The sequence below is a fragment of the Crocodylus siamensis genome, chromosome 3 (genome assembly GCF_052110815.1).
Source record: "Crocodylus siamensis isolate JL-2025a chromosome 3, ASM5211081v1, whole genome shotgun sequence".
Taxonomy (NCBI): domain Eukaryota; kingdom Metazoa; phylum Chordata; order Crocodylia; family Crocodylidae; genus Crocodylus; species Crocodylus siamensis.
In genome coordinates this window covers 220,729,173-220,754,610 of record NC_143397.1, presented here as the reverse complement: position 1 = coordinate 220,754,610, position 25,438 = coordinate 220,729,173, and the positions used below count along the sequence as shown (strand labels likewise).

The window sequence follows — 25,438 nt, the reverse complement described above, 5'->3', positions numbered from 1 at the left end:
AGGGCACCCCAAAGTGCGGGGCCCAGGGCGGTCTCCCTGATTCACCATACCCTAGGGACAGCTCTGCCAGTGGGTTACAACTTCCTTTTGCATACTCAAAATGGTGTTGATAGTGAGAATGCTTTGTAATGACCAGCTTAGGAGCCACAGCCCTTACATTTCTTTTCCATTTTCCTCCCCAACATTTCTGACTGAACCCCCCAGGTACTATCTAAATGTGCAGTAACCAGTGCTACTTTTGAACAATCTACTATGTCTATCTGACTGCCAGCATCATGGTGTGGAGACCTGTTTTGTCTATAATGATTGCTTAGGAATTCAAAAAAGAGTCCCGCTATATTCAAAGAGAAGGATCACAGGATGGTGAGAGAGAGGCATCATAGGATTTTCATAGCTTCATCCCAAGTTGTGGAATGCAATGAGGTCTGTCTAGCTTCTGCTAGATATTTCATCAGGTCTTGTAGGACAAATCCCACAATGCTTAGAGCCCATCAGCTGTGCAAAGGAACTGCAGGTACCCACCTATAATGCTTAGTAGTGCATCCCTCAAGAGAAATCCCCTCCTGTGTGGAAGTAAAGTGAAGTAAAAACTACTTATTCATTTATAGATGGCTGTGTGCCTGTTTACAGGAAGCCATTGCATTATAAAAATCTCACTTTGAAGTGTATCACCTTGTGGAGACAAGCCCTAGCTTGTGCTAAATCACTAGCGTCTTGAACTTGATCAGTTTGACATAAACTGGAGCCCAAGATACTTGGTACTCAAAAAATAGTTAACATGATGTAACTACATAAATGTTTGGTATTGTAACAGCATATATGTATTATGTTGTTTCAGTCTGTATTTCAACTATATTTCTACAGCAGGCAATTCCCCTCCCAGAGGAATTACTGTAAAAGCTAAATCAGACTAGGTCGTTTGTGTGCGTACAAATAATTTCACTGACGTGACTGAAGGTATGAATTAAAAACAATGTAGTTCCCTTGACTTTAGTTTGTGTGTAGACAAGCTTTGACACTGCTAAAGCGTTTGCTCACTGAAGGTAACTAATGTTCTCTTTCAGTGCTTCCTTGCCATACATTTTTGCTTCTCTTTACTCTTGTTGTCATTGGTTCTCATATTATCAACTGTTGATATTTATCTTTGCTTTATGTTTCTTTCTCTTTCCCTGAGAAGCTATATCTCTTCAATGGCTAAGCCACCATGAACATTATCATTTGGAGTCTGTTATCATGAAGCAATGATTCATTTATCCTCTCAGGATGACAGACAGTAAAGTCTGTAGTGTCTGTGGAAGACTCAGTCAAGCAACAATGCTGCTTTCATCTCATCAGGATCCTGTCAGTATTTCTCAACCATATGTTTGCAGCTATTGAAACAAGTTAGAGGAATGTGTGTTCTCAGGAGTTTAGACGTGTTTTTGAGAGAGCAGAATCTAGCTCAAGAGAGTGTTTGCTGAGATCAGCTTGATTATTTTTCCAATGGATATGAAGTCTGTGGTACTTCTTGTGAAAAATGCTATTTTCTTTGCTCACATCTAACTAAAATAGAGTGCAGGAATAAGCTTGCAATTCTGGAAGATTATCAGCAGATTTCAGGTTTAGACTCTGGCTACTTTTTCTAGAGAGATATTTAAATGTTATCTGCAGGTTCAGTGAGCTGAGTAGGAAGATATACTCCCTTTTTTTTGGTAAGTAATATAACTTCTAATGAGATTACATGTATGTAACCTGGGTGGTATGCCACTGGTACCCCCTTTTCAATTGAAGGGATGTCAGCAGGTGCGTGTATGCTGCAGAAGCATGACTGCCTGGCTGCAGGATGGTTCACCTCCTTTGCGTACAGAGCAGAGCAGAGACTAGGGGCACCTAGTGTCTTACCTATTTACCTACTTACCTACCTATTTACCTAATTACCTATTTACAGATTTAATTATATACAATATTATATCAAATTTATATGCTATTTACAAATATAAGTTTACAAAGACAATAAGTCTTGTCAACCCTGAACTTGGGCACAGGTCTTGATCCTCTTTGGCCTTCCAGTTAGTATGCAGCCCTGCCCTCAACAGGGCCTTGCAGGCAGCAGGCGCAGGAACACTCAGTGTTAAAACAGGTTAGAGAGCAAATCAACAAAGGAAAATCTGGCAGGGATGGGACAATAGCGGAACATGCACGGTGATATTATATCAAAAGGGATACCAATGTATAATGGTAACCAATACAATGAATTCAGATACAGAGTCAGGGTTGTGCTAACAGACCCTACTAGCAGACTAAATAGAGCAGCTTACAATCATCTCATAATGCAACATTAACGATATAAGTTTACAATAAAAATCTCAACAACATGAGGAACCAGAACACAATGGCACAGCAGCTGTGCCCCCAAGAAGAAATGGTACCAAGGGAAAGAACCCGCTACCTTAAGGGAATGCCATCACCCTCCCCTAGGCCATGACTAGGACCCCATAGCCATGGAAACCACCCTTAACAAACAGGGGCCCTAGGTTCCTCTCTACTCCCTAAGGGGAATCATTCCCTACCCCTCCTTGGGCTTTCATTTGATCACCTGAATGGGGGAGGGCCCCTCTTCCTCTGCGGAAATCCCCTTCCTGGATAACTCATGACTCCCAGCAGCTTTTGGTGGGCTAGGCTCATCTCAGTCATGAGATGGATACAGGGTGTCTTCCCTCACCAGGGTGGTCGACCTGTCCATTGCCTCTTGATACAGGAGGACCCGAGCTATCTTGTACAGCTACTGGGCCTGTCAGCCCTCTCTCAGCCCTGTGCACCAACCCGTGCACCGAGGGTTCCTGCCTCCAGGGTTGGGGACCTGCACTGACTTGTGCAGCCACCAAGATCCCATCTGCTCCCAGACCCTCTCCAGCCCTGTGCACCGGCCTGTGTACTGAGGGCTCCTGCCTGATGCAGGATTGGGGACCCACGTTGCCTCTTGCAGTTGTGGCATCCAATCAGCTCTCTATGCCCTGTGCACTAAAGGGGCATCTGCCTCATATAGGATGGGGACCTGCGCTGCCTCATGCAGCTGCAGCAATCCTTTCAGCTCCACAGCCCTGTGCACTGAGGGCTCTTGACTCACGCAGGGTTGGTGACCTGCACTGCCTTGTGCAGCCATGGTGATCCCTTCAGCTCCGCAGCCCTGGGCACCAATCTGTGCACCAAGGGCTCCTGACTTGTTCAGGGTTGGGGATGCACACTGCCTCGTGCAGCCACCGAGGTCCCATCTACCCCGGACCCTTCCCAGCCCTATGCACCAATCCATGCACTGAGGGCTCCTGCCTCATGCAGAGTTGGGGGCCCACGCTGCCTTGTGCAGATGCCAAAGTCCCATCCACTCCTGGACCCTCCGTGCACTGATCTGTGCACTGACATCACAGCCCCCTCTACGGCAGGGCTAGGATGCACCCGCTTACTGCCTCCCACTCGGCAAAGGCATCTTCTGGGTGCTTCCAGGGCAACTGCTCTGCCCCACTGGTCAGCTCCACCAGCTCTTCTGCAGCCCTCTTCATTGTCCCTCATTGAAGCTGTCCATGTCATGGGCACATGGGCTTTTTATCCCTTCTGGAGCCTCCACCCCCAGATTGGAAATTGACCAATGGGAAAGCCTGAAGGGTTAGTTCCCCCTCAGACTCTCTTCTTCACCTCACCCCTGGGTCAGGGCAGGGCAGGGCAAGCCGCCTTGCCTTCTTCCTGCCTTCTTTTGATTGATGGGGAAGGGAAATGCCCCCACCAATTGCCCTGAGTCATCCAGCTCAAGCCATCAAGCTGGGCTGCCACCAGCCAGCCTGCCACATATATCAACATCAGGGCTACACATGGATGCTGACTGAGGCTGACTTTGAAATCCATGCTCATATTCCAAGCACGCTTACTATATTTACTCAAATAAAATATGACATTTTTTCCCCATGCTGATTGGGGGGAGCAAGCCCTTTGTCTTATATTTGCATACAGGAAAACCACCTCATTACATACATTGTCTATCATTAAACTGCTGTCAGAAGCAGCATGTGCACAATACTAGAAACCAACTATGAAGCTGATTGAACACAGCCTACCCAGAGTATGCCTGTAAAACACATGGCCCATAATGGGAAACTGCATACTGATGGGAAACTGCCATAAGGCTAGATTAATGCAGTCCCATTGGTATAAGGTACAGTAAGGTATAGTACCCATTATGATCGGTTCCCCTCAGTGCTGACTCTTTCAACTCATGCTGAATCACTGTATTGAATACTTTTCAACTTCCCTTTTGCTCCTACAGCTGAACAGCACTCCCCCTCCCCAGCCCCCTGCCATTTCCACTGATTCTTGTTTCTCTACCAGTCTTAAATGTCTGGCAAACATCTCCAAATGTCCATGTAGGTGAGAAGCTCTGTTGCCCCCTCTCTCAGCCTGTTGAGTGTCACCCCACCCTTCATGGGGTGGAGCTGGACCAGGCAGCTCTGTGTCTCATCTGCATATAAATGTTGGAGGGTCCCAGGACTTCTGACAAGAACACCAGTTTCCAGTCATGAGTGGGGGGCTAATTAGCACATGGATCCTTTGTAGTAGATATCTGGAGTACACACACATGGTGAGCAGTGCTGGGCTACTGGGTCACTATGGCTTGAAACACTGTTGACTCTTTTGGGGCCTGGCACAAGGAGGGAACAGAGCCTAAGCAGGGTCTGACAATAAGGTGGCAAAAGAGGCTGTAGGGGGAAAAGTTGGGGGGGAGTAGAGGGCAGAGGGCCACCTTACTTACCCCCCATTATTTTCCCTGCTGTAGCAGTGGGAGGGGGACAAATTCAAGACAAACCTCTCATAATTAGAGTCTACACCTGGAAAATTAGAACAAATTTATAAAGCTTCCATATATAGAATTTAATTATTAGCAGGGGTCATCTTAAATTCAGGGTTGCTTTAGATTTGAGTAAATACAGTATATCAAAATTAAAAGGATGAATGCACATCTCTGGTCTCCATGACTTTTCAACCACATTCCAGCATGTGGTTTCATCCATGAGCTATTCCAACTCAAGAATATTACTTACGTAGTAATATTGTTCAGACAGTGACATGGAAGCACAGGTTTCCAAATTGATCCACAGAACCCTTTTTAGTCGCCAAAAGACAGCTGGTCACATAATGATATGTTTTATCCATATTTTTTTCAAAGAAATAGAACTAAGAGAAGGGGAGACTCATTTTTCCTCAGTAATAACAAAATGCTTGCTAAATTAAGGACAGTTTAAAGAATTTCCTCTTGTTGTTTTTCCATGATGCTATGCAATTTATGGAGTTATCATACGGATGCTGTTTGATGGTGAATAGAAGAGGAGATGATCTGAGAAAATCTCTTCTGTTAAACTGTAATCCACTCCATGAACAATTAAGATTGAGCTTCTGCTATATGGCCACTGGAAAGCTTTTCATTTGCAAGCTAATGGACAACACTGGAAACTTGAAATGGTACTCTCTTGATTATGCAATGTCAGTCACATAAAACATAGGCTGCTACTTGAGGAAAGCTGAAAAAATTCCATTACTTTGCCCACAGTTTCCTCTGTGACCTCAGGAAAGGCACCTAATGCCTTGTCCAACAGCTCTCTCTACTGCACAGTAAAAGATACGACAATAAAAGCCTTGTCTCTTCCCCAGTCATCTTCTAATTTTTGCCATCTGAATTCTGAAGCTGAGGAATTGAAAGATAAGAGCTGGGAGTGTTGGTCTTACTGGCCTTTGAAAAGCAAAAATAAAATGAAATAAAATAAAATCTGCTGTTTTTCATTCACTTTGGCATTAACTCAAATGGGTTTAATTGTATACTGCATTGGCAAGCACAACAGAAGTTTCTTGAACATGTTTTAAAACCTGTATATTCCCTCTTAGTTCATTAGTTTTAGGTATTCCACAAGGTAATTGGAAAATGATGAATGTAGCATAATAAGAGCCGATGAAAATGATATAAAGCACAGCAAGGGGTTAGCTTTTCCAGCCTCCTTGTATCTTCCCAAGATTCCTACACTCCTCAATATGCTCCTCTTCCTGTCTGCTTCTTTTCTAGCTGTATAGACTTTGTGTTCTCTAGGGAAAGGTTGTGTTAAGTCATTAGCAATTTGAGATAAAATTCTAGCGAAGACAAGATAGTTTGTAGCTTTCATGTAAATAGGTAGACTGAATTAAAGATCTTACTAGTTTCTAACTCAGTCATTTAACTTGTGTAAAAACCTTGAGTTAGCTAATGAGTTAAGTACATGATTTCTTTTTTCCTGAGGAAAGATAAGATCATATTTGGAATTCCCTCTTCCTTAGAATCATAGAAAAATAGGGCTGGAAGAGACCTCTGGTCTAAGTACAGACAGTCAAAATGCCCAAGGCTGAGTTGATTCAGTCTTGGCAAGTTGGTCTAAGCTGCAAAGATTGAACCAATAAGCAAATGAACAGACATTCACTATTGATTCAGGAAATGCAGCCATGCCTGCAGTGGGTCAAGCCAGAAACCAAGGCGGTGCTAGAGTGTGGCTCTCTGGCACATAGCTGGCGTGGGCTGTGTGTACGTTTCCTCTTTCTGTTGCGTCCGAGGTCTATAGGATTTGCAGTCCAGACTCACAGCAGCAAAACTCTTCAGGGTTCCTCATCACTTCTTCCTTCTGCTTCCAGGTACCTCTGGGATTTGTAGTCCACAGTCACAGCCAGCAGTAAGTTTAGCAGGGGAGGGCATCTCTGTACTCTGGGGAAGAGAAGCTTAACCCCCTCCCTGGCCCCAAATCCCAGCTGGGGTTTGTCTGGGGGGAGGCCAGTGAGTCTGCCCTCACTGCTGCAGCTAGGGAGCTGTGGTGGGGCCAGTACTGCTTTCTGGAACAGACAGCCCAGCCCATCCCAGCCCAGGGCTGCAAAATGCTTGGATGCTGGGGGACTCTGATTTAACTTGAACCAGGAAGGAGTCTGGGACAGAAGTTTCATAAACTGGTTTGACTTAATCAGTTAAGTTTACATTTAACCAGGTTTATCTAAAACCAGTTATAGCCATTTTGAAACTGGTTTGTGCACACTGAACTTCTATTCTGTTACAGATTTAAAGCAGTTTCTGATCACTTGGAACATTTGTACATACGCTGCATGGCATGCAGTTGTGTAAGTGGCAAAATGCACATCAGCACACAGAAAATGGCAGTAGTGTGCTTTTGAACTAAAAAACCTTGAAAGTGTTTTAGTTCAAAAGTGCACCACCACCATTTTATGCATGTTAACGCATATTGTGCTGCGTATACAACTGCATGCAATGCAGCACAGTTCACATAAGCTCATTTGTGGAGCAGACTTGATTAACTGAGTCTGCTCTGAGCTGCTGGATCTCCAGCGGGTTGAGGATGAAAAGGTATGTGTATAAATGCCCTTGAACTGGCTTATATGTAACTTCTGTCCCTAACCCTGGAGGTCACCTAGTCCAACCACCTGCCTGTATCAGGATCATCCCTATCCAGACCAGCTCCTCATATTCTATCTGACTTTCCCCTCATTTTTATACCCCATTGACCAAATGTAAACTTTCCTGAAATATTTCAGCACAGATAACCTTGACAGGATATCTGCCCTTCTACTTATTTTTACTATCCCCCAGTGCTTTGTATGGACCTGAACTCTGTATGTATCTGAATTGTGCTATAAAATACTTGGAACAAGAGCTGTGTTTTCTTTGTACATCTATAAAGCACTGAGCACAGTGAGCTTTAAATGATAATCTTCTCTCATTCCACATGGCTGCTACTTTCAAAAATGTGTTTTTTGATAATAACTCTTGAGTTCCGCTATACTTCACAGTTAACTCTAAATTAGAAGTACAAGAAGCATTCCCCCAGTGAAGGAGTTCTTTCTTATGCCCAGCCTGAATCGGTCACGGAGGAGTTTGTGACTGTTCGACTTTTTCACCCCTTGGGGTGCTCTGGTGAACAGATGTTCCCCCAGATCCTGGTGGTCACCCCTGATAAATTTATAGGTGGCCACCAGATCACCCCTGAGCCTGCACTTTTCCAGGCTGAATAGCCCCATTGCTCTCAGCCTCTTATCATAAGGTCTGTTTTCCTGACCTGTGATCATGTGGCTCTCCCCTGCACCCTCTCAAGCTTCTCCACATCCCTTTTGAATTGTGGAGCCCAAAACTGGACACAGTACTCCAGCTGCGGCCTCACCAAGGCCGAGTACAGCAAGAGAATGATGTCCTGGGATCTGCTTGAGGAGCATCTATGGATGCAAGCCAGCGTTTTGCTTGCTTTACTACCTGCAGCATCACACTGAAGGCTCATGTTTATCTTGTGGTCAACCATGACCCCCAGGTCCCTTTCATCTGTAGTGCTAACCAGCACAGCACTACCGAGCCTATAAGCATTCTGCAGGTTTTTCCTCCCAAGGTGGAGAACCTTAGATTTTTCGGTGTTGAACACCATCAGGTTCTCATCCACCCATTTCATGAGTCTGTCCAGATCTGCCTGGATCACCCTCCTGTCCTCAGGTGTGGATGCATTACCCCAGAGTTTGGTGTCATCACTGAACTTGGCCAGTCCACTACTGACACCAATGTCCACATCATTGATGAAGATGTTAAACAGTATAGGCCCTAGGACAGAGCCTTGTGGGACCCCACTGGTCACAGGGCACCAAGACGATTGGCTCCCATCAACTACCACCCTCTGGGTCATACTGCGGAGCCAGTTCCCCAGCCAGTGGATTGTGGTGATATCAAGGCTGCAGTTAGCCAGTTTAGCCAAGAGGTGATCGTGGGATACCAGATCGAAGGCTTTTTTAAAGTCGAGGTATACAACGTCGATCTCTTCCCCCTTGTCCAGGTGATAAGTCACCTGGTCATAAAAGGAAATGAGATTGGTCAAGCAAGCCCTACCTGCAACAAACCCATGCTGGTATCCCTCAGGATATTACCTTCAGCCAGTCTGTTAAGGATGACCTCCTTGATAATCTTTTCCAAGACCTTCCCCAGGATAGAAGTCAGGCTGATGGGCCTGTAGTTTGCCAGGTCTTTTTTCCTCCCTTTCTTGAAGATAGACATGACATTGGCCCTCTTCCAATCATGAGGCACTTCACCAGAGCGCCAAGAGCTCTCAAAGATTCGTGCCAGGGGCTGAACTATGATGCTTGCCAGCTCCCTGAGTACCCTTGGGTGTAACCCATTAGGGCTGGCTGACTTGAAGGTATCCAGCCTGTCAAGATGTTCCTTCACGAGGTCAGCTTCGATGGATGGTAAGGAATCTCCCTCACCCGGGCCTCCCTAACCCATAGTGGGCAGGGCTGTCCAATGGAACTGGTGAAAAACTGATGCAAAGTACCCATTTAGCAAGTTCACTTTTTCCTGGGCATCAGTTGTCAGTTGCCCCATCCAATGTTGCCCTTGCTTTTCCTTTAGCTCCCCACATATCTAAAATAGGACTTCTTATTTTCCTTGATATTTGTAGCTAGCTGGAGTTCCATTACAGCCTTGGCTTTGCTGATTTGCTCTCTGCAAGTCCAGACCAGAGCAGAGTGTTCCTCCTTTGTGGTGGTTCCAGTCCTCCGTCCTTTGTAGGTCTTCCTTTTAAGATGCAGGAGGTCTGCCAGTTCCCTGGAGAGCCAAGGGGGCTGCTGTGCCCTTTTGCTGCCTTTCCTCCGAGACAGGATGGACTTTGCTTGCGCATCCAGGATTGCTTCCTTGAGGAGCAGCTATTCGTCCTGAACCTCCCCTCTCCATTAGGTTGTGGCCTTTTAGGCCTTGTCTCCTTATCTTGTCAAAAGTCAGCTTTCCCGAAGTTGAGGACTTCTGTATTACTGACTGACTTGCCAGCTTTATGGCAGATGGTGAAGGCTGTCAGTTCATGATGACTGTCACCCAGCTTCCCTTCAATTGTTAGGTCACTGATTAGGTCATCCCCGGTTGCCAGTACAAGGTTGAGCAGTGCTTTACCTCTTGTCAGCCCGTAGACTTCCTGAGTCAGATAGACGTCATCCACACATGAAAGAAAGCTTTGCAACCGCTCGGATTTGGCCAAGTGCTCCTTCCATGAGATGTTTGGGTAGTTAAAGTCTCCCATGACAACCATACACTGGGACCATGTGGCCTCAGCCAATTCCCTGGTGAACTCCTGGTCTAGGTCTTGACTCTGGGTAGGGGGTCTGTAGTAGTCCCCTACCATAGTATCCCCTGTGCCGTGTTCCCCACGGATTTTAACCCAGAGGGTCTCAAGTCATCCACCGTGGGTGCCAATGTTGGCTTGCAGGGATGAGTAGCTTTCCTTGACATAGAGAGCTTTGCACCCGCCCCTTTTATCCGCTCGATGCCTCCTGTACAGGGTGTAGCCATCTATACCCATGGTCCAGTCATGGGTGGAGTCCCACCAGGTCTCTGTTATCCCAATGACATCATAGTTATTTGCAGAGAGAGAGAGAGAGAGAGATCAATCAGTTGGGCGATGCTTTATTGATATATTTACAATGTTAAAGCAATTTGGAAGCCTACCAGTGACTCTATCATAATTATACAATACAGTCTAAATATCAATATGTGTTAATGTGTGATTTTGGTTTTCTTCTCACATGATGGGTGCGTGATGGGGGGATGTGGGGTTTGCAGGAGGGGAGGTGGGAAGGGGTGTGGAGGAAGGCTCGTGGTTGTGTGGGGGGATGTGGGGAGATGCATGTTGGTGTGTGGCTAGGTGTGGGCTGATTATAGGCGTACTGTGGGTATGGGGGGACTTTGTAGGAGGGCTGCTCAGGAGGGGTGTGTCTCCTGGCCCACACATCACCTGGACTGCCCCACCCTGCAGGGACCCAACCACCTTGGAGGACCACCCCCCCCAGGGTCCCAGGCACCCTGAGGGGCCACAGCCCCCCAGCAGGGCCTACAACTTACCCCTACAGCAGCAGTGGGAGTGGTGTGCTCAGATCCCACTGCTGCCAGCCCCTCCATGGCATGGCTCGGCCCTGAGCAACGCAGATCTGGTGCTGCCTGTGCCGCTCACTGGGGACTGGTGCCACTTGCAGGTGTCACTTGGGGGCCAGTGCCACTTGCAGGGACCACCTGTCACACTGGGGCAGCTCCAAAGCGGCAGAACCCGTTTCGGCATAACACACAGTCCCTGTACGCTGCACCAGGTTCTGCCACCATGGAACTGGTCCAGCCTGGCAGCATGAGCTTCCCCAGTGCCAGCAGAGCCCAGCTTGGCTCAGTACACTGTCCCTACATGCTGCACTGGGTCCTGCCTCCAGTGGAAGTGGTGCTTGCCCCATGGTGCCTGTGGGAAGGAGGCGCACAGATTGGGCTGGATCGGGCCTGAGCCTCATGGAAAACACACCCTGCCAATCCAATCCAGCCCAGGCTGCACAGCTAGCATGTGTTTGCTCAGGGGCTTCACCTCCCAGAGCTGTGCGTTCTGCTTTGGTACAAAGCCAGGCTAGAGAGCCACGCTGGGCTGGGCCAGATTGGGTCCTGCAGTGAGGCGCTGGCTCCATGCTCTGGCCGCTCGCCACCCCCAACCCCTCCACTGGGCCTGCACACTCCTGGGAATGGCTCTGGAGCTGCCACATGCCTGCCCCCCCTCCCGGCAGCCGCAGCACCAGTGGCAACAGCCAAGCAGGGCTGTGGCTTTGCTGCAGGTACAGTGGGCAGCAACGTGGCGCTGTGTGACCTGGGTTCCATACATGCTAAATGGATACAGCCCAGCCCATCCAAGGCTGCGCACTAGCGGACTGGGTTGGGTCTGTTCAGCATGTATAGAGCTGTATGGGTCTCACAGCTCAGCATCACTGCCCACTGTGTCTGTAGAAGAACCACAGCCATGCTGCCTGCTGCCGCTGGCATCACAGGGGCCAGGTGGGGTGCAGGTGTGTGGCAGCCTCTGCTCAAGCCCCTCCATGTACCCACCCACTGAGACATCCCCCTGCCACTCCCCATAGCCCTTGAAATCTCCATTCACTCCCAACACCCCCCCCGACATCCTGCTGCCACTCCTTACACCCACCCATTCCCACCTATACCCATAAATCCCCCCCACCCCACATCCCTAAATTACCTTTTACAGTGCTGAGGGCAGCAGGAGCACCACACAGATGCTCTGGCCAGAAACCAGAGTGTCTCTCCTGGATAACTGACTCCCAGGTTGCTTCCAGGCACAGTCTGGGACCATGCCTTGTCCTGCTGTTCTGCGGTGCATTTTTTTTTTTGACCCCTGCATATCCAGGGGTCTAATTTTGCCCCTGCGCTGCAAATATCCAGTGCGGGGAATGTATTTTTGTTCCTGGACGTGCGTCTTCCACAGGTTTGAGCTGCTGCCACACACGTGCATGCTCATCTGGACGTGCCCATAAGGTTCTATCCTTTATGATAGCCCTAGTGCACTAAGAAATGCCTACTGAAGGGAAGGTGCATTCTGATTTATAAAAGGCACAGCCAACCCCTTATTCTTTCCTGCCTTTCCTTTCCTGTTACCAAAGTGTGGGGACCATGGGGGATTTTTATGATAATTTGTTTTTGTCTTGATAAATTGAATCAAAGAATGTTATGACCCTGCAACAACACCATTCTTTGACTTTATTCATTCAGGCATTCTCTCATGCAGTATTATTTAAAAGTGCATTCTTAGCACTTTAGCTAACGCATGCTGACTAATGCATTTTTGTCCACAGCAGACAAAACAATGTATATACTCTACCATTTGCTACCCTGGTTGGGGCTGACCAACTTTAAAATCAACAACCATACTATGTGTTAGAACCTGTACTCTTCATCCACACTAGATTGCAATGTGATAGATAACACACCTTCCAAACCAAGTTTAGCTAAAGACAAAAACAGTGTTATACGTTGGTACTATAACACAGTTTGGTCTTGGCTAGTAAAAACCATATTATGATAACTGTTTAAAGAAGGTGAACCCACGTGGTAATTCTACAAAGCTGAATAGCCTTTAAGCTTGCTGAAATAGCCCCTTAATCACTGTTTCCCCAAACAGTGATTTGTTTTTTTATCTCCCTACTTAAGGTAACATTTGTTAATGCCATTGAAAACAAGACATCCTAACTAGAGCTGGATTATTATTCTCAGAGTCTGAAATTGCATTGGTGAAAAGCACAACAGCAAACCATGTCATAACTCACATCAAACTGATTTTTTTCTAGACATGGGATTCCACAAATTGTGGGAGCAGACAACGGACCTCAAGTCAACTGTCTTGCTTTTAAAGAGTTTGCAAGCACATATGGATTCTGTCACAACACTTCAAGCCCTAATTACCTGCAATCCAATGGTTGGGTGGAAAATGGAGTAGAAATAGTGAAGAAATTGTTGATAAAACCTACAGATTCACACACCAATGTTTACCTGTCACTCTTAAATTACAGGGTAACACCCATGAAACTTGGATTGTCCCCAGCAGAAATGCTATTGAACAGGAAACTCAAAATCAGACTGCCAAATCTTGTGGATCATGCTCATCAGAATGAAAAGCAAAACATGAAAACATTAAATAAATTTTATGAACTCAAACAAAAATGATACTATGAGAGTGGTTCCAGATTGTTACCACAACTGCACAGCAAAGATATGGTGCTTATTTCAGCTGGACAAATGTGGAAACAAAAAGCACTAGTTTCTCGTCAAGTAGCTTCCAAATCCTATGAAGTAGTCACAATGGAAGGACAGGTATTAAGAAGAAACAGATGACACTTGCAGCTTGTAAAGGTGAGAAAAGAAGCAGCATCATGAGAGTCACCAAAGGAAACAGAGCTAACAACAAAGCATCAAGAAACGACAGAAAAGATTGAAAATTACTCAGAAATAGAGACCTCTGAACAAGAAAACCAAACAAGAACTGAAACAATAAAGACTGAGAATGTAGAGAAACTGAGAAGATCACTTAGAGCTAAAAAGCCAACACAGAAACTAGAGACTTGGTTGAAATGTGCTTTAACAATGGATTGCACTAAACCTCCAATGTTACATAGGGATAGGTTTCATTTAAGGGGGAAAATGTGTGGATACCTTTAAGACTGTCACGTGTAAATTAGTACATTGACCCTGGGATTGCAGAAAGGAAATGGAGGGAACAGCAGATCAGTAGGCTAAGAAGGTTCTCTGAATAAAGAAGCTTTATCATTCTGTAGGTTTAACTCCTTGGTCTTTTGAGAATAACACAGGATATTAACTTGAAACCTACCAAGTTTTCCTGGAGACCTTGCAAGATATTCTAGGGAAGTATGGCAAAATAAATTAGGAAAGCAAATACAATTTTACTTTCTGGTTGTTTACTTCTAAAGCCTCAGGCATAATGCACCATCTTCATTAGTTTTGTAATTATTCATGCAAAGTTATTCTTCACTGATTTATTTAATGAGGCATGAATTCATTAGCAGAAAAGTTCATTTTTTTATACTGTTACAATAATGCCTACTATTCTGTCATTCTTCTATAGAAACATTTTTTCATTTTATTTTTTTCATTTTAATTTTTCAGACTCAGCTCTTAGGAGTTTTGTTGGCAGTCACTGGCAACTTCTTGATTAGTATCTCTTTGAATATACAGGTAAGAGATGCCCTGTAAGTATTTGGATACATTTACCTTTTAGCAAATGTTTAACTTCTAAATTTCAGGCTCCAAGTATAAGGCTTTGTTTATTTTTTTCTATTTTTTTTTTACATAGTCTCCTACCTTGAAGTACCTCAGCCTAATAACTTTAATGCTGCAATGATTCTAAACCTTTTCTATACTGTGACCCAACATTACAACAAAATTAACTTATAGGATTTCTTTTTCTTCCAATCTGTCATAAGAAAAGGCAAGGCCCTTTGAACCTATTCCTGATCCTAATGGTGTTTGTGATCACCAAGCTGAAAAACCTTCAAATATGAATTTTCATTTCCACCTAAGAGAAATTTTACAATCTTTGCATTCTTCTATGCATGAAGAAGGGTGAGTGTGCCTGAAAGCTTGCAAATAAAGATTTTTATTTGCAAATATCTATTTGGTCTAATAAAAGATATTACCTCTACACAGAGGTCTGATTCCTTTTGCCTGTAGACCAATATGGCTACAACCTAGTACCTCTGAAACCTTTAAGTGTGTATACTTCCTAAAGTAAGACCAAAACCCTGCCCTTTCTTTAGCCATGTAAGTAAACCTGCATGCATACCTACGTTTGCAAGACTGATGCCTAAAGGAACATTGACCAACCTGTGTCTTTGTGCAATTGGAATAATAGAGTAAATAGCATAAATGATGAAAAACAAACTGAGGTCCTGACCTCTCAACTTCTGCTAATAGTTAAACAGGGAAACATTTTTATCTTGAAAATGTCCCTTTGAACTGTTTTTTAGTAATCCTAACCAGGTGTCTTTATGGGTAGAATCGGTCCTTGCACTGTAGATGATTTTTAAAAAGTTCTAGAAAAATAATTCTGGTGCCATTGTATTTCATACTTTTACATCCCCACCTACTTGGCTGTTTTTTTCCCAGAAAGAATGAGACTGCAAACTGGTCTTTGAATACAATCTGTTTTATGCTGTCCTACACGAAAGTCTGTGGAGTATAAAGTTCATGAATTCACCTTTTTATTAAAATCAGGGAACTTCTTCACCATTTCGCTCCTATTTTCTTAAATAGGAAATGCTTATGAATGTTTCTAGATTGACTGTCCCAGAGACAAGTCCTCTGTTCTGCCCACAGATCTGTTGTACATTTCTTGCCTCTGGCAGTCTATGACACTGCCAATGCTCTTTGAAGATTGGGATCTCTTCTGAGGGTGAGAAGTGCAATGGGAGAACTTGCATTGGCTGCAGTGAGTGTTTCATCAAGCCTGTAGTGAAGAGAGTCAGTTCTGGGTCAGTACCTTCTGTCTTGCTACTAGGGGAGTCAAAAGGATTTTTGAATGTTTCAAAAGGCAGTATACCAAGAATACCTGCAAGCAGATAATCACTACCTTTCAAACATTAACTGTCTAGGCTTGATTCAACTTGAAGTGTCTTCCTATTTTCAAACCTACAAGAGATTTAGAAAAATGGAATGCCCCTCCATTACCCAGTAATTAACAATTGCAGCTGAAACTTCTACTGTCTTTTACAAATGGCATTTTCTTTAGTGACAAAACAGTGTTTTTATAAAATGGACATCTGATGAAGCTATTGACTGGCCTTGATTTTCGGAAGATGGTGCCGATGTCAGGGCCACGTTCCTGACAGCTCTTTAAAAGGACAAGGCTGAGGTTCGCGAACTGTGCAACCAATTAGCCACTGTTAGCATCTGAGAGACTGTCTTCCTGAAAGGTGGTAGGTTTAACAACTGACTTCCTTAAATCCCAATGTGTATTTTCCTATTAATATTAATTGGAGATAAATAGTTCCGATGTATCTCTTCACTCTCCTTCCCATGAAGTACCTCATCCTCTTCCTTCTCCCCACTCCAAATAAAAAAGCAGTCAGGAAAGGCAGTATTTTGGCTGGATTTGACATATCTTTCAAACTGCTATATCTACAGAATACTTATGCTCAGAGCATGAGTAATTAAAATAGAGGAGGATACATATGATCTATGGGTGACTGAAGTTACATGATAAAACATGTGGAAAGTAGGGCAGGGTGGCACTAACTGGCTCAGAGAGGCATAATAAACTTTTGTAGGCAACAATCTACTGTCAGGAGATAAAACAATGTGATAAAACTGTGTCAGGAGATAAAAACTCTCTTCAGTCTCAAGATGCAGTCTGGATTTTTCTCTAAAGGCCTGTAAGCATTTTGGGTGAATCTTGAATGAGGTTTCATTTAGGGCTGGTCAGAAATTTTCTGCCAAGTTGGTTTTCAGTAGAATCCTAGGTTTTTGACTAGCCAGAGTTTTTTCCACAAAAAGTATCTGCATCACAAGGGAAAATGGATTGTTGTTGGAAAACTGGATGTTAAAAAACCTAAATATTACCATTCTGAAATCCAGTCTTGTTCCCTCCTGGCTCCTGCTGTTCAGTTTCTTCATGCTTCCTTTTTCCATTAGGAGCTAGACTTCCCATTTCACTTTATCTATTGCAATGCACCTCAGCTCTATGGCTGCCCTGTAATATGTCCTCTCAACAGGGGAGAATGTGGTGTACCATGGGAAATGTTCTCTGACCAATGATTTTGGCCCGCTAAACTCCAATGTGGCACTTCAAAATATTTTGCTTTTTGGCTCCCCTCCCTGCCAAATGGGGGGAAAACCCATTTTCAAGCCAGTAGAAATGCAGTCATAGTCCCATGTGTTTCCAGTGCTCTTGGCACTGCCTCCCCTGCTGTTCAGAGAGGTTTGTGAGAAATTTGGCCTGGTACATGAGACAGTTGAGACTATGTTTTGCAGAGTAATTGTGTGTGTATGTGTGAAATAATGCAACTTCACCACAGTTCTGCATTCCTGACTATCACATACTTCCTCCATTAAATGACTGAGCTGTTTGAGAAGATTTGAATAACCAAAGTCACTCAACTATCCTGCCACTGCACAGTTCTTGCTCTAGAGCTAAAGAGAAAGCAATTACCATGTGTACAAATAATACTTCCACCCTTTAAAAACGGCATTGACAAAATACCATTTGACTATATATATGCTGAAACACAAGTCTGGTTGATAGGGACATTAGAAACAGAGACATTGTTGAATTTTTTTAATATACTAAGAGTAAGCGCAAAATAATTTTGCATTACAGGAGATCATAGACCAAATCCAATTTGGTTTGCTCCCATAAGTAATCCTGCCAAAGTCATGAGTGAATTAGGCAAGCAGAACTGGGCTCTGGCAATTCTGATAGCAGCTCTGGTTTATTGCATACTCTTTCATTCAAGAACTGCCTTTCTGGTCAGTTCATGGATCAGATAGTCCTCCACTACATGTACAGGTAAAGGCACAATGGGATTCAATGTGTGATCTACACAATCACACCTCCTGCCATATCACACATGCGTGGCAGGAGATGTGATTGTGGGATTATGGATTAGAACCCATCACACCTTATTGTTGGTGCAGGGGGAGCCCCTCAGCTGAGGGGCTTTCAACTGCGGGGCCACCCCATGCACTCCCAGGTACAGGGGGATTTGTAGCAGCCATGATCCCTGGGGCAGCTGCTCCCATCAGCTGCTGGGAACGAGCTGGATCCTGGAACCCAGTATCCACAACTGGAGCACTCTGGGACCTGGTGCTGTCAGGACCCAGAGTTGGCAACTGCTGGGGCTGAGAGTTCCCTCAGCTGCAGGACTCTCAGACCTAGCTGGGCATGGTGTATTGATGGGGCTCCCAGCAGCAGGGGAGACCCTGCTACACTTGCATATTAAAGCTTGAAAACAACTGTGCCCACAGTTGGATGCATCGGTGATGGCAGCAAGGGGGAGGAGGGGGAGCAAGCAGCAGGTGGCAAGCAAGGATGTCCTGCAGCCACCATCTGCGCCGTTGGCAGCAGCAAGTGGTAAGTAGGGACCATCCACAGCCTCCGGTGGCCACACCAGCAGCAAGTGTGTGTGGGGAGGGGGGGCAGAGACCGCCTGCAGAAGCCAGCGGCAGCTTCGGCAGTGGCTAATCTCAGGGGGAGCATGTGCCCACCTGTGCCCCCCCTACGTATTGTCTATGGTACACATTTGTGAAGTTTAACTTTATAGCCGGTTTGAGCTTTTTATGGTGTGATAAGTACTTTGCACGTGTAGCTGGCCTTAAGGCAATTGCACAATTAACCAGTTAATTGCACAACACCTGTAATATGTAGAGGGGGTCTTAGAAGGGACATACTGTTCCCTGTCTGACTTTCTTTGGTTTGTAGTATAAGCTTTTGGTTTTGCCATTTTTCTTGGGTTTCCTAGATGAGAGTGTTGTGTGCATTTGCATTACCACTAGGGTACTCTGGGAAATATGGGTTGGTTTGTTTTTTTTTCAATCCATATTTTGAGATAACATCAGAGGTTTGTAGTGCTGCCCATAGTTCTTATCTATAAACTTCAGAGACCCTTGATATGTTTTTCAGGTGGATTTTAGTTGTCTGAGTTTTCCATTGTTTCAAGTAGGGTTAAGAAAGCATAAAGCAGAAGCCACATTGTATTAGTACCATGCAATATTTCTACAAGATCAAACTGAAATTAATTAAAAAAGAAAACTTTGACATACCTGGAATTTGAAGTTGACAGCACCCCTAATTATTCAAACTTCATTTTATATAAAAACACAATGGAAGTCTCTTTAATTGCTGCTCCTAATAATTAATTTTCTAGAAATATGCTCATCTCCGACTGGCATGCCTGGCAGCTCAAAAGCCTTACTACACAAGCAAGCTATGGTGGAGTGGAATTATCCTCATGGTATCTGGAGAGCTGGGAAATTTTGCAGCTTATGGATTTGCACCAGCCACCCTTGTTGCTCCATTAGGATGTGTGTCTGTCATAGGTGAGATGGTTTTGCCTATTTTATTTATGAGGATATTTTAGTAAATGTATTCAAAAGATTGTAAGAAAAATATTAGAAGAATTGCAGAGAGAGGAGGAACTTGTCAGGGGAGGAATGGGTAACGTTAATTTGAAAGTGAATGACTCATACAATTAGGAAGGTGACATTTTAAAATAAACCCTGTACTCAACACACACAAAATCTCTAGTAATCTGCTATTGCTTGTCTTGTACTGCAGCATGTAGTGATGGCAGGTTACCAATCCCCAGTGCTTTGAATTACCCATCCTAGACTCTTCTCTCAATAGATATCCATCCGTTGACTCCAGTGTATTCGGATTGTTCCACAGTATTTAAATACTTCTGGATCTTCATCTGTGCTGCTCAGTCACTCATCGCTGTAGTATAAGAAACCCTTTCCTGGTCTCACTGACCCATCACCATCTTCCACGATAACTTAAGCCTTGTCTCCACACACGCTTCTTCTGGAACTCCCTTTCCATCTTCCCTGTGGTTTGCAGGCACCTCCCTGCCTAAGCCTTGTAGAGTTGCACTTCAAAGCTTAGGCAGTGCTGAGTGGCTCCTCTGGGCCAACATATCTGAGTGAATTTGCTGATAAATGCAAGTATAAGCCTGAAATAATTATACTGTCATCAGATCAGTGTCTTTAATTCACACTCTCTTTGGAAGTTGATTAAGTGTACATAAATTGTTCTGCCTCTTCTGATAGGAACATGTGACATTAAAGAGACCTGGATTATTTCAGAACCTTTGGTTTGTTGTGGGACTCTCCCAATACTGAAGTCCTTTTCCTTCATGGAGCATATGTATGAAACCTTAGACTAGTCATTTTACAACTTAGGGCATATTTTATCTTGTACTTTATTTGGATATCTGTATTATTAATACTTTTACTGGATAGAAACAATTGGGTTAATATCAATTAAGGTGAGTTGATTTATTTTATGATGCACTACTTTTAAAATGTTCTTGCAGCTTTACCAGTGGAAATGACAATAGATAGAACAGGGTAGCACAGAAGTTGTAGTGATAGGAAGTCACTGGGTCAGCCGCATCCCTTAAATAATGACACTTCCCAAAGAAGATTGACATGTGCGGTGCTCGTGTATCATGATGGTTCTACATATCCTGGAATTCATTCTGACACCATGACAGTGTATTTTCATGGTCTGTTGGTGCCTACCAGCTGTCCACTGGGACCTGAAAATGATACTGCTTCGTGAAGTAATTTTTCAGCATGGTGAGTTTTCTTCCCTGCAGACTGCCTGTCTGTAGCAGTTCTGTGCGTGTTTGTATCATCAAATAAGTGAGAAGAGAAGGAGCTGGCAGTTTACTGTATCCTTCACTTTTTAAAATAGTCTAGAATTTTGGCATCACATACAAAGCTATTGCAGCTATGCATCAGAATCCATGGCCCTTGGAAGGATTTCTTACAGGAAGCAATTAAATAGTTACCTGGAGATCAGACAATATGTTGGTGTGATGTCTCCATTTGTGATCTATAACTTGTAAATCTTACCTGTTTCATGCGTCTCTGAACACAAAAGGATATAGTAAAGACCAAAATCAATATTAACTATTACCTGTAATATTAGCTAAGTTTTTTTTTTAACTTTTCATTTCTTTATTTTATTTCTGTTTACTCCATCCCTTGCATTCAGCTGGGACAACAAAACTATCCTGCTCAGAAATGGATTGTATACATTAAAAATATGTCATTATTGCTTCTCCCCCTCCTCCTACCCTGAAGAAGACGTATGAAAATATTTCCATAAGTATTATGTTTTGTCAGTGTCCCACCTCCCACTCTCTTTTTAACTGAACTAAAAATTTTGGTACAAAAGATTATGAAAATCCCTTCAGTATTTCATATGCCATTCCCTCATACCCACTCCAAATATTATTTTCCTAAACGAAGCAATATGGAAATTTTAATACATCTTAACCAGCAGATACATTTACTTTGCAATGCTGTAGCTTATTCTGCCTGACCTTCCAGAACTTAGTCTGAGGACAAACAGATTTTTAGTTGGGTAACCACTTAACTGCATTAAAGGAGGGATGCAAACAGGTGGCGGCACAAGTTGCAAAATTGTGATGGCGGCACAAGTTGCAAGCAAACAGGTGCCCTTGCCTCTTGTTATGTTCCAACTGCCCCCAAAAGTTGCTGTGATCAAGGGTAGTCACAGTTTGTGATGCCTTAAATGGGACAACATCTGTTTGATTATTGCGTGCCCTGGGAATCCCCCATCAGGGGGGTGTGGCATCTGGGCCCTCCCACACATCCCTGCACAGATGATCCCACTCCAAAAATGACATCTGTTTATACCCAAGGGAAAATTAACTGGAAACGTCAAGAAAGAGGAAATAGCCAAATTTGGTGCACTGAGGAAATCATCACGTTCAGTTATACTTCCTACCACCAGATGCTTTCTCCCTTATCTCATTTTTTTATTAAAATTACTGCCAGGGGAACAATATTTTGTGAATTTTAGGATCTCCTTTGGATCAGTGACAAACTGATCAAGTCAAACACTATCTTCTGTTTACAGCTGAGCAAATGGTAATGTAGGTCTTCCAATTTCACAGTTTGAGAAATATTTAAAAAAAAAATTGTAGTATCTTCTGTAGGAGAAGGAGGTTTTATACTGGAAGTTTTGTTTTGTGCTGAAGTTGAATATGCTCCTTCATAGATCACAGTCAAGTTATGGCTGCAAAATTTAACAGAATTTTGTTTAAGGAAAATTTTGCCTGAAGTTTGTTTTGAATGCACAAAACAGCCTACTTCTGGAGCACAGATTTTCTAAATATTTTTGGTGTCTGCTAAATAATGTCTTATATTCCTGTAGTATATATAATGGGCCTATTCCCAGGACTGGATCCCCTATATGCATCACTGCATATCCTGCAGTACGCAGTTATATTGATCAGGTTGTTTTAATGATGGTCAAACAGTGAAAAGTATATGTCTTGATCCTCACAAATTATGACTTTAATGAACCTCTTGGAGGTACCCACTGCTGTAGGTCAACAGTAGTAGATTAATCCAAAATAACCATATTTTTAATTATATATTCTTTTTGTGCATTTGAAATGATGTGAGCTCCTGCATTTGCTAAGGTTTTTAATAGTTTGAAAAGACAGAGTCAGATGTTCTTTTCTGCAGAGAAGAAATCAATGAATATCTAAGAAACAACTAATGAGTAATGCCATATTTTCTTGCATATAACATGCATCTCTTCCCCCAAAATTGCACCCCCCTCCCGAATTGAGGTGAATGTGTTAAGTGGGGAAGCTGTGTTTCTGCCTGGGATAGAAGCACCTTGCTTTGATTTCTGCTCCACAGTGCAGCATTTCTATGCAGGTAGTTGAGAAAGTAAGTTGATTTAAGGATTTGCTGTTCTTCATTCCAGAGGTGTTAATGATCATCTCTCCTTTTAAATAATCTTGATATTCCACTAATCAAGCTAACATTTTCAAGGCAATTTTGCTGCCTGCTAGCTGTTCTTGATCTCTCTCCTCCTATTTCACATCCTTGGAGATTCTTCAGGTCTTTTCAAAATCATAGATCCACCCATGGAGAACAATCTTTAAAAGCAGCTAGGATTTGAGCTTTAGTTACTCAGGAAAGGGAGGGTGAGTCAGCTGAAGATTAGGCTCTGATTCTACTCTATACAGCCATAACGCTGAAAAAAATATTTTTTTCTTCTTCATTCTATTGTTCAAAAAACAGGTGCATTCAGGAGTATGTTATACTGGAGAACATACCACATACGACGGATGTGATCTTTCAAGACTTTTTAATATTTAAAATTTTAATAAGTGTTTTAATTAACATTAAATCATTCTTCTTTTCTCTTTTTGTTTATCATTTGTGCCTGCAAAACTAAAGACATTCTATAGTATTTGAGACTTTATCTTATATAGCTGTTATCATTACATGCAGAATTGCTTTCAACACACAATCCTGATAGGGTGACATGGTCTGTAGTTTCATAGATCTTTTCCCAAATGATTTTTGGATCAAGATATTGCCTCTGTTTGAATACGAGTACAAACAGTACTCATATATTCATATTCATAGAGAACAGTGCTTTTACAGAATATCTAGTATGTAGGCCCCCTTTCTGAGAACATGAGTTCTTAAGAAATGTATTAGTGAACAGCAGCTCTTAAATACTTTCCAGAAAGCTAATTTCAGATAATTTCTTGAAATGTATGCCATGCCAATGAATGCCATGGCTTTCAAGGTTCTCTCCTGTCTTGTTAAAATGTGTGTGTATGTGTAAAAGAGAGTGAGTTAGGCCAGCTGTAGAGTTTTCTCTTTTGCTATCAACCCTCTGATCATTGGGTTATTTTTTAATTGTAAATATAGAAACTAAGATTGGAAGAGTATTTTATAACATCTTATCTGCTGACTTTCCAGCTCTGCATCTGCCACGTTTGAAATGCCCCAACTTGAGCATGCAATATTGATAAACATGCCTTCATTTGAATGCTTTGGTTCTGTAATTCCTTCCTTCCCTTTGTATTCATTACATTGGTAATATCTATCTTGTTTGCCAAGCGGAGGCTTGAGTAGTCCATTAACTATTGTCCATTTGTTTGCATGTTTAGCTTCTTGGCACACCTAGCCTCTTGTTTAACTGTGATATAGGCTGTCATGATTCTACTTTATCCCCTTTCAGAATTCTCTCCTTTATATGAAGTATATTAACATATGCAAGGAGATGGGCTGTAAGGTTCTATCAAATTTATCTAGACAAGTGCTTGTAAGAACACTCATTATCCCACTCTCAGACCTCCCACCAACATAAACCATAATTGATAAGCAGTCTAATTATTTTTTCCCCACTTTGCTTTCATACAGGGTGCACCTACACGTACAATTAATTCAAAGCAACAAACTCCAGAGCAGTTTGAGCTGGAGTAAGCTACTACAAGGCACAGCATCTATATGTGCACCTGGGACAGTAGCAATCTGAGTCAGGGTAGAGAGGTTTGTCATGGATGTTCCTGCCCTGCTCTGCTCCCAGCTCCAGGTGGCAGCATTGGGTGGTGAAGAATCTGGTTAGGGTACAACAGTGCTGAAAGAGTGGACCTGTGGGGCTATGCAACAGGTAGGAGTCTGGCTCCCTGCTTGGGCTGGCTGGGTGCAATTTACACCTGCAATCAGCATCTACACATGCATTTAATTGCAGTTAATTAGTTTTTCATAAGACATTACTGTCAAGGACAGAACTATCTTGCAGCGGTGTTAATTTACTGTGACCTAATACTGTCACACACATAGATGGTGACACTTTACTCAGCAGTTAATTAGTCTACGGTAAAGTACATGTATAGACACAGCTAGTCACCCAGAGGAGAGACTGTATCTAAGCTCCATTCCAGATGATTTGGATTCAGGTCTTGTTTATTTAAACAAAGCAAACAGAACTAACACATTCACTGAAGACATTTGGTTCTGCTGCCGTGCTTGAAATTACTGTGTTTACTGGAATATAAGGTGAGGTTTGTCTTGCATTTGCATACAAGGACACTTTATTAAATACATTGTCTATCATTAAACTCGTGCCAAAAGCAGCATGTGCTCAGTAATGGAAACCAACTATGAAATTGATTAAATGCAGCCAACACTGAGCATAACTATGTAACACATGGCCCATATTGGGCAAACATACGGAGGAGAACCTTTTTTTTTTTTTTGTGAGGCTCTTAAAAACAAACAAACCAAAAAACAGGCATTTGCAGGCACAAGCACAGGGCCTGGAGGTACTGCAATACTAGGCTGACTTCTACAAGTGCAGAACAAGCTCCAACACCCTCCCCTGATGCCAAAAATGCTGATGAGTACCTTTTATTTTGGCCCTTAAAAAAAAAATCCAAGCAGGTGTTCCCTCTGTAGGGAACTGCCACCAGGCCTGGAGGCCCTACAGTATAAGGCTAGTACCCAGGAGGGCCAGAGCCAGCCTTGACCCCTTCC

At 43.4% G+C, this 25,438-nt stretch overlaps 1 protein-coding gene across 1 annotated transcript in view; it reads left to right on the top strand.

Moving 5' to 3' along the window:
- Positions 1 to 25,438, top strand: part of NIPAL2 (NIPA like domain containing 2) — a 70,737-nt gene that overhangs the window by 9,457 nt on the left and 35,842 nt on the right. Inside the window, exons 2-3 of the mRNA XM_090037359.1 lie at positions 14,507 to 14,575; positions 19,261 to 19,432. Coding sequence (XP_089893485.1) covers positions 14,507 to 14,575; positions 19,261 to 19,432 — 241 coding nt within the window. The remainder of the gene's footprint in view (positions 1 to 14,506; positions 14,576 to 19,260; positions 19,433 to 25,438) is intronic.